Below are 12,375 nucleotides of genomic sequence, written 5' to 3' on the forward strand. Positions count from 1 at the left end.
TTGCAGCTTGCAATATTTCTTCCTTGTCCTTACTTTTGGACAGTGTTACTATGATATTTCTTGGGGTTGTTTGGTTAGGGCTCAGTAGATTTGGGCTTTCTTTCAGCTTCTACTATATCTAGTTTTTGGCCATTATCTACATGTGGGAAATTTTCTGCAATAATTTCTCTGAATATGCTCTCTGCTCCTCTTCATCATCAGAAACCTCTGAAACTTTCAAATTCTCCTTCTGATGGAGTCCTCTGACTCACAGAGGATTGCTCCATTTTTTTTTAAACTTTTCTTCTTCAACTGCTTTGCTCTCCTAGAGTGTGGCAGTTTTGTCTTATAGTTTGGCTATTCTGTCCTCAAATTGATTAATTCTGGATACAAGACCTCTCATGCTGTCAAGACTCCTGTAATTTAGCTCCTGTATTCCTTCTCAAAGCTCTCTCTTTGTGAAATTCTTAATTCTTTGGTGAATAGGTCTTGAGATTCCTTAATAAGAGTTTGTATGTTATAGTTGTGGTCCTGAATTAGCATTCTGAAATCACATTCAGAAATGTTTTCATAATCCATATGGAGATGAATATTTGCAGTTTTTTTCCATATTTTTGTTGGGTATGGCTTCTGCTGTTCAACTGGCAGGTGGCAGTGTGGTTGTTTTTGTGGTGGTGTGGCAGGGGAGGAGCATCTTCCCTGTTCACTTAGGTTCAGTTGGGGTAAACCTCAGTGGATGGTGGGTGATCCAATATAGTTTCTTTTTTTCTTAATTTTTTAAATAAAAATTTTAATATTTTTACTTGTTATTGGATAGAGATAAAAAGAAATTGAGATGGGGAGATAGAATGGGATACAGAGATACAGACACTTGCAGCACTGCTTCACCACTCACGAAGCTTTCACCCTGCAGGTGGGGACTAGGGCTTGAACCTGGGTCCTTGTAATATGTGCGCTGAACCAGGTACACTGGTGCCTAGCTTCTCAATATAGTTTCTTAGGCTTCTTTTCCCACTCCTGTACTTAGTTGTTGTCCCAGGCTCAGGGTCTTGCTGTGCCTGCCTTTTTCAGACTGCGCTGTGGTCTCTGACCACACTATTATGTATTTTCTGTGATGCTGCTGCCAGGCGCTCAGTGTCTACAACTCAAGATGATTCCACCAGCTGTAACTGTAGCTCCGGAGTCTAGCTACTTCTGCTCCACAAAGTTCTGTCCACCACTTTCCATGAGTCTGTTGGTACCCACCTGATCCTCAGACTATGTAGGCTGTTCTGTGAGATACCAGGTATTTTTTTGGTTTTTTGTTTTTAATTGATTTTGTCTTTTTTTTTTCCCCTCTCTCCCAATGTGATCTTTTGGTTGCTATTACTCTTTCACAAAAGACTTTCATGCCTGACACTTGGAGGGTGTAGATTCAATCCCTAGCACCACCACAAGCCAGAGCTGAGGAGTGTTCTGTCTTAAAAAAAAAAAAAAGAAAGAAAAAAGAATATTTTGGGACTCATACCTTATTTGCCACTACAAATCAGACATGAATGATCATAGTCATAGATTATGGCTGGAGATATTGAAAACGTAAATTAAATGTTCCCCTACAATACACAGTGAGAGAAGAAGCATGGAAAATATAAATCATAATGCTTGACCTCACTTTCAAGTTGAGGTCCAAAATACTAAGTGGAATAATATCTGAAGAAAAGCTGAGTTTGGCTAGATAGACATTAATGATCTTTTAAAATTAACTTCAGAATAATGCTAAGGTAGGAAGCAAAACTTTTTAGAAAGAACTGAAAAGGGATGGCTCAGTGATAAGTAAGAAAAGCAGAACAAAGCCATACTTTGATGAACAGATGGCAGAGAGATAATTGATTAGTGGAATGGGTATCTTTTGTTTTTTCTTGTTAAAAATTAGCAAAACGAAAATTTTAAGAAATACTGACAAATTAACTGAAAGTATTGGAGGGTGGTTCTAGAAAGTCAAGAAAGAAGAGAAACTTAAGTCCTAAGGGAGAGACTGGCTTCATAAAGAATCAATAAATACTTTTCAGGCTCACATGTGCTCTCCCAGTTGGCACCACTTACCTAAGATTTGCACCAGAAGTAGGAGCTCCTATGTGCTATATGCATAGATCATAAATCCCAACTGACTGGATGTTTGTGTTTTTTCTGTTCCTCAGGAGAAAGACAGCTCCCATAGTGGCAGGAGTGTGGTCATTTAGCCACTGGACATACCTGTGTGGCTACTTCTTTTTTTTTTTTTTTTATTTAAATTTTTAATTTAAGAAAGGATTAGTGAACAAAAGCATAAGGTAGGAGGGGTACAACTCCACACAATTCCCACCACCCAATCCCCATAACCCACCCTCTCCCATGATAGCCTTCCCATTCTCTAGCCCTCTGGGAGCATGGACCCAGGGTCGTTGAGGGTTGCAGAAGGTAGAGGGTCTGGCTTCTGTAATTGCTTCCCCGCTGAACATGGGCGTTGACTGGTCGGTCCATACTCCCAGTCTGCCTCTCTCTTTCCCTAGTAAGGTGTGTCTCTGGGGAAGCTGAGCTCCAGGACACATTGGTGGGGTCTTCAATCCAGGGAAGCCTAGCCAGCATCCTGGTGGCATCTGGAACCTGGTGATTGAAAAGAGAGTTAACATACAAAGCCAAACAATTTGTTGAGCAAACATGGATCCCAAGATTGGAATAGTGGAGAGGAAGTGTTGGGGAGGTACTCACTGCAAACTCTAGTGTAATCCTGCTTTCAGGTATATATTTTGCAGTAGTTTATGGATACGTGTGCGCATACGCTCTCTCTCACAGAAACTGGTGTATGTCTAGGTTATGGGACTTTGTTAGAAAGTGAACTACCTGAGATGAAATTAGAGTGTACTATAAAAGGAAAGGTCTCACCCGAGTAATGAAGCTGAAGGGTTGTCATTCCACACGTGAAGTCTCTGGATACACTCTGAGGTGAAGCATGTTGAGATGGCAATCGTTGCTTTGGTTAGGTTGTGATCGACGGATGCAATATTATTTGGTATGGATTGGGAGAAGCATACGGGAAAGTGAGCCCTATCCATGGGTGCCAGGACTGGGGGAAGTAGGGGCTCTATAGTGAAGATGTGAGGTTCCTGCTGTCTTAGGCTTCAAAAAGACAATCAATAGTTAATATTATCATCACATTATTTGTTAATTGGGTTAACTTTGAAAAGTCCCTTTGTTATGGTTTGCTGTACAGTACCCAGTATCTTGTATATAGCTGTGCTATTGGAAGCTTCTAATCTACTTGGTCTAGGCTTTTGAGAGAGTCCGCATATCAAATACGTTGCCTATCTATTTAAAAGATTCAGTTTGTCTTTTGAGAACCTTTGAGACATACAATTGATTTCCCCCTCTCATATTAATTAACTACTGATTTATATGTCTACATTTTGCTAGGAGTGTACATAAACACCATTCCCAGTTTGTGTTTTTTCTGTTCCTCAGGAGAAAGACAGCTCCCATAGTGGCAGGAGTGTGGTCATTTAGCCACTGGACATACCTGTGTGGCTACTTCTTACCTCCTACATGTCATCAACATCATCTAGGTTTCCAGCTGACTTGGAAGGGACTTTCCAGTTGACTTGGATGAGACATAGCAAGTCTGTAACTGCCCATTTGGGCTAAAATTCTGAGAACCAAATATGAAGAATATTCTAAACAAGATTTTGAGGAAACAATGACTACTGTTTCAGACTTAGTTTACACTCTTTATATATTTAGATAGTCTCTGCCTTATATATTTAGATAGTCTCTGCCTTATAATGAACCCAACTTGGATATGAGCCCTTGGGAACTTAGTAGCCTGAGTCTTTAACTAAGTTTAGTGCCCAGAAACATAGCCATCCACAAAAAGGAGAACTTAGGGATCTTTAGGAAGAAATAAAATATGTTTCAGAAGTAGGAAATAAGTGGATTATTATAGGAAAATTTCCATGGAGCCTTGTCTCCTGCTGTCACATATATGGAGAGCCCCTACATGTTAATCCACTTAGTTGTCCTCATGCTTGCTGATCCTAAAGACTCCCGAAAGCCTACTCAGAGGTGCATAGAAAGTACTTCATCACTGTAATCTTTCATGGGCAATGCATTTCAAGTATAGAAAAATCACAGGCATGCAGCTTTGCACCAGCCTTATCCCTGTCCCTTTTTTCTCTCGTTTATTTTTCCCTACATCTAATTTATTTTTATATAATATGTATCCATTAAAATCACTTTATTTGTTTTTAGGGACAATACAACTTGTAAATAAATAAACAAGAATGACAGAAATCGCACTGGCCTATCTGATTTGATTTATTTGGTTGGATTAAACTTTATTTATTTATTCCCTTTTGTTGTCCTTGTTGTTTTATTGTTGTAGTTATTATTGATGTCATCGTTGTTGGATAGGACAGAGAGAAATGGAGAGAGGAGGGGAAGACAGAGAGGGGGAGTGAAAGACAGACACCTGCAGACCTGCTTCACCGCCTGTGAAGGGACTCCCCTGCAGGTGGGGAGCCAGGGGCTCAAACCGGGATCCTTCCATCCTTCCTCCGGTCCTTGTGCTTTGCGCCACCTGTGCTTAACCTGCTGCACTACCGCCCGACTCCCTGGATTAAACTTTTTACACTAAAGCTCTGGTAGGAGTCAGGTCAACCTGAGTAGTTGCCTTTGCCCTTGCACCCGTCAGTCTTGCAGAGTTGAGCTTTCCCAAGCAGAAACACCAAGATAAGTGCTGATATTCCTGAAACTAAGATGCTAAACAGTTCTCACAGAATCTTTCATGCCTTCTTACTTTCTCCACCTTCTCTGGTGGTTTTAGCAATCTATTTTTGCTTGATATAAAGCCCCTTCCAGAACATATTGTAAAAAGAAAGATCGTCTGAAAGGAGGTATTCATGAGTTCCTCAGTAGTGGCTTTATTTGTATAACCATAAACTCAAGTCTAATCCTTTGTATTCCCAATGCCATCAATGATATACCATAATTGCTTGTTGGAGAAAACAGATTAAATGCCTGCACTGGGCAAAGATTTCATTCGAATTTTTTATATTTGTAATGCAACTGGGTCTAAATTAACATAATAGGAAAAATTCAATGAGTGACAAAAACAAAATTAATCTGAGTGATTCCTGGTTTGCATAAGATGACATGAATTCTTTCCCCTCTCAGTTGAGCTCTATTTTGTAAATTCTGGAAACAGCACAAGAAACATAGGAAAACTTCAAAGGATACTAAGAAGAAGGAGAGAAGTTTTGGGAGCACAGAGAGACATCTTGCATCCCCCAGGCAACAAAAAGTAGCCACATGGAGCCAGATTTCTCCACCTCCCCACCTAGCAACATAAGACAACCCAGTAGTTTATTCTTCCTCTTGGATCTAGTCTCAAGAGTCTTTCTGATAACCTCAGGCAAGGAGACCAACCACGAACCCTGCCAAAAATATGAGGCCAAGGAGCATTTTTCTTCTCTGCTAAGAGAGATTCTTCCATAAATAGATACTGAAATAGGTGGGAGGAACCAAGAAGACTCAAATAAAGCAGGTGGCCCAGCTGGGGAAGTCCCTTGGCTCCAGATTACTAGAGACACTCCTCCTCTGCCCAAAGACACTGACTGATAGAACCAGGAAAAAAGAACCAGTCACTGCTAGCACAACTGTAACTTGCAGCATGGCCTTTTAAGTTACTTAATCTCCACTGAACTGAGACTCTTTCCCCAAGTCCAGAAAATTCTGGGAAACTGAGGCTTCCAATAGAAGGATTTTACTATATTTTCCCTCACCAGGAAATAATCTGGCAACACAGGCAGAGGAAATTTTTCCCATGCCCTCAAGTAGCCCCAGCAAAGACGAGTGAGAATCTCAACAGCACCAGTTACATCAAGAAGTCTAAAAAAATGTCACACAGCTTCTAAAAATGAAATCACCATTGGCATCATAGACCACAAAAGCAGGTGAAGATTTGTATGTTAGATAGAGTAAATTCCTGTAAAATAGAATATATAAATAGAAAGAAAATCCAGCTTCTATAATTTTTTAATGGATGAACAATACATAGCATAGCCATGCAATGAAATTCTATCCACTAATAAAAAGACAAATTACTGATACCTACCATAGCATAAACTTCAAAAACATTTTGTTAAGCAAAAGAAGCCAGATGCAAAAAGTCACATATAATATGATTATACTTACATGCTTATCCAGGAAAAGATAATCTATAGAGATAGAAAAAAGTTTAGTGGTTGTCTGATAGGATGAGAATAGGACATGACTACAAATGGACAAAGTTTTTTTGTTGTTGTTTGTTTTGTTTTTGAGCAATGAAAATATTCTAAAATTATATTGTGGGGTTTGCATTTTTTGCAAATTTATCATTAATTATATCTTGCTATACATTCTATAACATCTATCTACTACACCTTAGGAAAAAAATCATTAAGTATCACAGATTTTCTATATTATCTAAACAACTATGTATTTTTCTGCATAGTGAGTGATAGATGTCTTTTTAGAATGAATTAATATGATTTCTACTTCTAATTAACATTTTTCCTACTTTAACAAATGACAGAGAAAAGGAAATGAAACTAGGGCAATTATTAAACTTCAATCTTTCATTACAAGAGACTTGTTTTTGAAAAGAACTCTAATAGATTATGAAAAGGAAAATATTGAGCAGTTGGATTCTTGTGCTTAAAAATCTCAGGTTTCAAATGGACTTCCTGGTATAAAGACAAGAAAGCTAGCAATGCTCATATTTCCTTTATTATCTCTGCTCTTTACTTCTCAACTTAGTTTTGTTGTCAAAGTAAACAGTTTCCAGTTATATTTACCTTAGAAAACATAAAGAAGATATAACTTGTACTGAAGAGTTTTTCTCCAACCTTTATAAATGGAATGAAAGGATTTAGATGGCTATGCTCACTATGCAAAACTGTTCTGTCTCCTGTGCCTTGCAGTAGTTTCATGGATGACAGAGTTTGCAGAGTTCATGTTGAGTTCAGATACATCAGCACATGAACTAATCAGGCCTTTGAATTCCTTTTCATTATCTCAAACATATTTCATAACTCCTATCAAATAAAAAGATTCACATTTCACTTGAATCATTAGACAGTTTGACAGAATGAGAGTCTTAATTCATTTACCTTGAATAGCATGGAAATACAACAGGAAAACTGTAGATAAAATAGACCATGGGTGGGGCAGGGGTAGATAACATAATGGTTATGCAAAAAGACTTTCAAGCCTGAGGCTCCAAAGTCTCAGATTCAATCCCCTGCAACACCATAAACCAGAGCTGATCAGTGCTCTGCTAAAAAAACAAACACAAAAAGACCATGGGGCCAGATGGTAAAACACCCAGTAGAGCACATACATTATCTGCACAAGGATGCCTATTCAAGCCCCCAGTCCCCACCTGGAGAAGAGAGAGAGAGCTTCAGGAGCAATGAAAGAAGTACTGTAACTGTCTCTCTTCCTCCTCTATCCTTCCTTCCCTCTCATTTTCTGTCTCTGTCAAAAACAAAAAAACAAAAAAAATATATATATATATGAAAAAAATAAAAAAGGAGAGATAAATGTCCATGCTGGTACTGATCTGCAGAAGTAACCTGGGAGTGGCAAAAAAAAGGGGAGGGGGGGGTTAGTCATAAAATTTTGTAGTTCTGATGGCCTCATCTGAACCTGACTTAGTATAACTAGAACTTCTTTTTAAACATCCAGATCATAAATACACTGTACCTTTTAGATCATACTTTCAGAAAAAAAGTTATTTCCAGGCAGGGGTAGACAGTGTAGTGGTTATGAAAACAGACTCTCATGCCTGAGGCTACAAGGTCCCAGGTTCAGTCCCCCACACCAATGTAAGCCATAGCTAAGCAGTGCTCTGGTTAAATATATATATCCAATATAGTGTCTGAATTTTTCTTTTCTTTCTTTATTGGGGGATTAATGTTTTACAGTTGACAGTAAATATAATAGTTTGTACAAGCATAACATTTCTCAGTTTTAGACATAGCAATATAACTCCCAAGAGGTCCTCTGCCATCATGTTCCAGGACTTGAACTCCCCCTCTTCCCAGAGTCATTTGCCTTGGAGCAAGACACCAAGTGTCTGGATTTTTAAAAGTATACTGATAGAACCTGCTATTACTTTTTATCAGTATACCCTAGTGGAAAGTTGATGTCTTTCTTAAAAGGAGGCTCAATTTTTGGTTTATAAATTTTATAAAACCATACAAACAAGACACATTTTCTGTTTCCATATAGTTAAGTACTGTCTTATCAGAATATATTTATTACCTTCTTTATAATATTAGTATCATGATTAGTCAAAATTTCACTTTTCTATGTACTTCTCCATTCCTGAGTTCTCTATCTTTACGAACCTTTTTTTATTTAGATTCCATTGTTGCACAGTTTTTGCAACAGTACTCATAAAGGCAATCTTCATTGAGCTTGTTTATGTTTTTGAACTGTTAGTGGCCCCAAAATTTCAACCACATTTGGGTAGAATTTTTCTTTAGAACATTGTAGTAATTGCTCTTTTGTCTTTTGACACTGCATAGCATATTGGAAAAGACTGTGGGCAGTCTGTGGGAATTTTCCCCTCTTGTCAACATATCAATGGTTGTTAAATGAAAGATCCCTGGATATTGCCTGGAAATCTGTTCAAATGTAAATTCTCAGTCCCTGTTTCACAGTTTAATGAACTAGGGACTTGAGATTTAGAATCTAGTAAACTGTTTTAACAAACCATCCAAGTGTTTCTCGTGCACACCGAAGTTTAAAAACTGATTAAAGATTTACTTTTTTCTGCCTGAATAATTGAATATTTCTTATCATGAAATTCAATATCCTAATCCAGGAAATTTTAGAATTGTAGACTTTTTATCAAAATGTCCCAGATTCATCTTTCAGTGTGCACTCTAGTCAAGGATGCATAACAAATTAATCATTGGACCCTAATAACTTGTGACAACCATGCTACTCAGAATGGTTGAAATTTAAGCCTCTTGTGTCAGCATATTTATTAATGTATGTCCTTATACTCTCCAAACTGCCCTGATTTTGGGTGGAGCCTGAAGGAATCGTGTAAAGTGATATAAGCCAAAAAGTGAAGGATGAATACTCAATGATTTCACTCAGAGGCAAAACTTACACAAGGACATAAAGGGGAAACACAAAATAAAACTTGGACTAGGGTCTCCAGGGTAGATAGAAGATAGATCAAAGGAATGGAATGGGTGGGGATCTTTCAGGCAAAACAATGATTATGTAGATAAGCCATAGTATCAGGAATGCAGGGTGCTTTGTGAGACTCCTCACAATTTCCCCACAAACCCCCAGTCTGCTTTTGTCTTTCTCTGGTGGGGCAGGACTCTGAAGCGGTGAGGTTCCAAGATACATGGGTGAAATCATCTACCCAGGGAAGTCAGGATGGAATCATGATAGTATTTGCAACTTGGTGGCTGAAAGGTGGAAAGATATAAAGCAGGACAAAATGATTAATGAACAGGAACCAAAAAGTAGGAGTAGAGCAGATGAGAATAGAAATCTTAGGGTGGAAAGAAGCTGGGAAGTCCATTCTCATCATGTTCCAAGGGGCCCATGACTATCATAGCTTGAGTTTGATAGCTAACATGGAGTTGAACAAAAATATTGTCTGATCCCCAGAGCCCTACCCCACTAGGGAAAGGTAGACAGGCTAGGGGTATGAATTGACCGGTCAATGCCCATGTCCAGCAGAGAAGCAATTACTGAAGTCAGACCTCCCAACTTCTACACCCCATAGAGATCTTCAGTCTAAACTCCCAGAAGAATAAAGAATAGGGAAGCTTTGGGCAGGGGTTATATAGTATAATGATTATGCAAAGAGATTCTGCTGCCTGAAGCTCCAAAGTCCCAGGTTCAGTCCTTTGCAACACCATAAGCCAGAGCTGAGCAGTGCTTTAGTAAAAAACAAACAAACAAACAAACAAATCAGGAAACTTCTAATAGAGGGGATGGGATATGGCACTCTAGTGCTGGGAATTCTGTGAATTGTGCTCCCTCTTATCCCATAATCTTCTTGATCATTATTAAATCACTAATAATAATAATAGTAATAAAGGAGCTGAAAAATAAGAAAACACAAAGCAGAACTTGGACTAGGTTTGGTGTACTGTACCAAAGTAAAAGACCCTGAGGTTGGGGGGAAGGTTCAGGTCCTGAAACATGATGGCAGAGGAGGACCTAGAGGAGGTTGAACTGTTTGTTATGTGGAAAACTGAGAAATGTTACACATGTACAAACTACTGTATTTTACTCTTCACTATAAACCATTAATCCCCTAATAAAGAAATCATATACAAAACCAAACAAATTGTTGAACAATCATGGACCATGGGAATTGTGTGGAGTTGTACCCCTCCTATCCTACAGTTTTGTTAATGTCCCCTTTCTTAAATAAAGAAAAAAAAAAGAAATTATATATAGTGTCTGAGAAGATGGTGTCACAGTAGAGAAAAGGGCTAGAAAGTTGGATTAGGGCAGAGTAACTCCCATTCTTTTTTTTTTATACATAAATACATTTTTAAAATTTTTTAAATTTATTTATTCATGAGAGAGATAGGAGGAGAGAAAGAACCTTAAGCCGGTCCTTGCGCTTGGCACCACGTGCGCTTAACCTGCTGCACTACCGCCCAACTCCACATACTACTTATTTTTAAGCAACTAAAATTAAACTCCATGTCAGAGAGCCTAAAAAGTCATCATCAATATTATTGATCATCAAGCCTGAGGTTCCAAAGTGACAGCTTCAATCTCCTGGACCACCATAAGATAGAGCTGTGGTCTTTCTCTCTCTCTCATTCAAACAAAATAAATTAAATATTGTTGGTCATAATAACCTCAATAATTTTGTCTACTGAATTATGGTATAGAAATGTGCACAATTAAAACAGAAAGCATTAATTATCTGAGACTGGACAGGTACCGTCTCCTGTGAACCTTCTCTATAGATTTTTTGGGTGGGGAAAGTTAATAGTTTAAAGTATAGTCTTTAATACATAGGCACAACCTCTCATCTCCCCTTGATAGAAGTCTAGGAGAGGGAGTCAGGCGGTAGCACAGTAGGCTAAGTGCACATGGCGCAAAACACAAGGATCCTGATTCAAGTTTTACATTTCCCTGATTACCAGTGACTTTGAACATTTTTTTGATGTCTGTTGACCCTTTGGATCTCTTATTTAGAGATGATTCCATCCATGTCTTACCCCCCATAATAAGTTTGTTCTTTTATTGTTGAATTTGGTAAATTCTTAGATTATTTTGGTTATTAGCCCTTGGTCCGATGTATGACACATAAAGATTTTCTCCCACCCTGTTACAATCAGAATTCCTTTTTCTATGCAGTTTAGTTGAAATAACTTTTTTTTTTTTTACTGATTTAATAATGATTGACAAGACTGTAGAGTAAGAAGAGTACAATTCCATACAATTCTCACCACCAGAGTTCCATCCCTTCCATTGGAAGCTTCCCTATTCTTTATCCCTCTGGGAATATGAACCCAGGATCATTCTGAGGTATTTTTAAATCACTGTTTGGGAAAATATTGATCTATACAATTGTCCTGTCTCAGAAAACATCAAAAACAATGCAGATGTAAAAAAAAAAAAAAAAAGAAGTAGAAACGCAAAGCAGAAATTGACTGAGTTTGGAGTATGGCACCAAAGTAAGAAAGCAGAAGTATACTAGAGTCTGCAGTGAGTACCTCCCTAATACTTCCTCTCCACTTTTCCAAGCTTTGGGTCCATGATTGCTCAACAATTTGTTTGGCTTTGTATGTTAACTCTCTTTTCAGTCACCAGGTTCCAGGTGTCTTCAGGATGCCGGCCAGATTTCCCTGGATTGAAGACCCCACCAATGTGTCCTGGAGCTCAGCTTCCCCAGAGACCTATCCTACTAGGGAAAGAGAGAGGCAGACTGGGAGTATGGACCGACCAGTCAACGCCCATGTTCAGCGAGGAAGCAATTACAGAAGCCAGACCTTCTACCTTCTGCAACCCTCAATGACCCTGGGTCCATGCTCCCAGAGGGATAGAGAATGGGAAAGCTATCGGGGGAGGGGGTGGGATATGGAGATTGGGTGGTGGGAATTGTGTGGAGTTGTACCCCTCCTACCCTATGGTTTTGTTAATTAATCCTTTCTTAAATAAAAAAAAAAAAAAAAAAAAACAATGCAGACAACAAGTGAGTGGCTTTATATGCTATGGCCCAGCCTGAATGTATGCTGCATGCCATTATTCAAATTAACAAGGGTCAAAGAAAAAAATTAATGTTTAAAATGCTGACACTTTAATGGAGTGATAAAAGCCAGAAAATAAGATGTCAAAGAAATA

At 38.5% G+C, this 12,375-nt stretch overlaps 1 protein-coding gene across 3 annotated transcripts in view; it reads left to right on the forward strand.

The window, feature by feature from the left end:
* ILDR1 (immunoglobulin like domain containing receptor 1) overlaps positions 1-3,743 on the forward strand; it is a 46,755-nt gene extending 43,012 nt beyond the window's left edge. The window contains exon 8 of one of the 3 annotated variants that reach the window (XM_060198276.1): positions 3,457-3,743. In XM_060198276.1, the coding sequence (XP_060054259.1) occupies positions 3,457-3,498 (42 nt within the window). In that variant the 3' untranslated portion in view covers positions 3,499-3,743. Of the gene's footprint in view, positions 1-2,156; positions 2,277-3,456 lie in introns of those variants that run through there. The other 2 variants (XM_060198277.1, XM_016194045.2) reach the window with 2 other exon arrangements.
* The last annotated feature ends 8,632 nt before the right edge of the window (positions 3,744-12,375 follow it).

This window comes from Erinaceus europaeus, chromosome 9 (genome assembly GCF_950295315.1).
Source record: "Erinaceus europaeus chromosome 9, mEriEur2.1, whole genome shotgun sequence".
In the NCBI taxonomy this organism is placed as follows: domain Eukaryota; kingdom Metazoa; phylum Chordata; class Mammalia; order Eulipotyphla; family Erinaceidae; genus Erinaceus; species Erinaceus europaeus.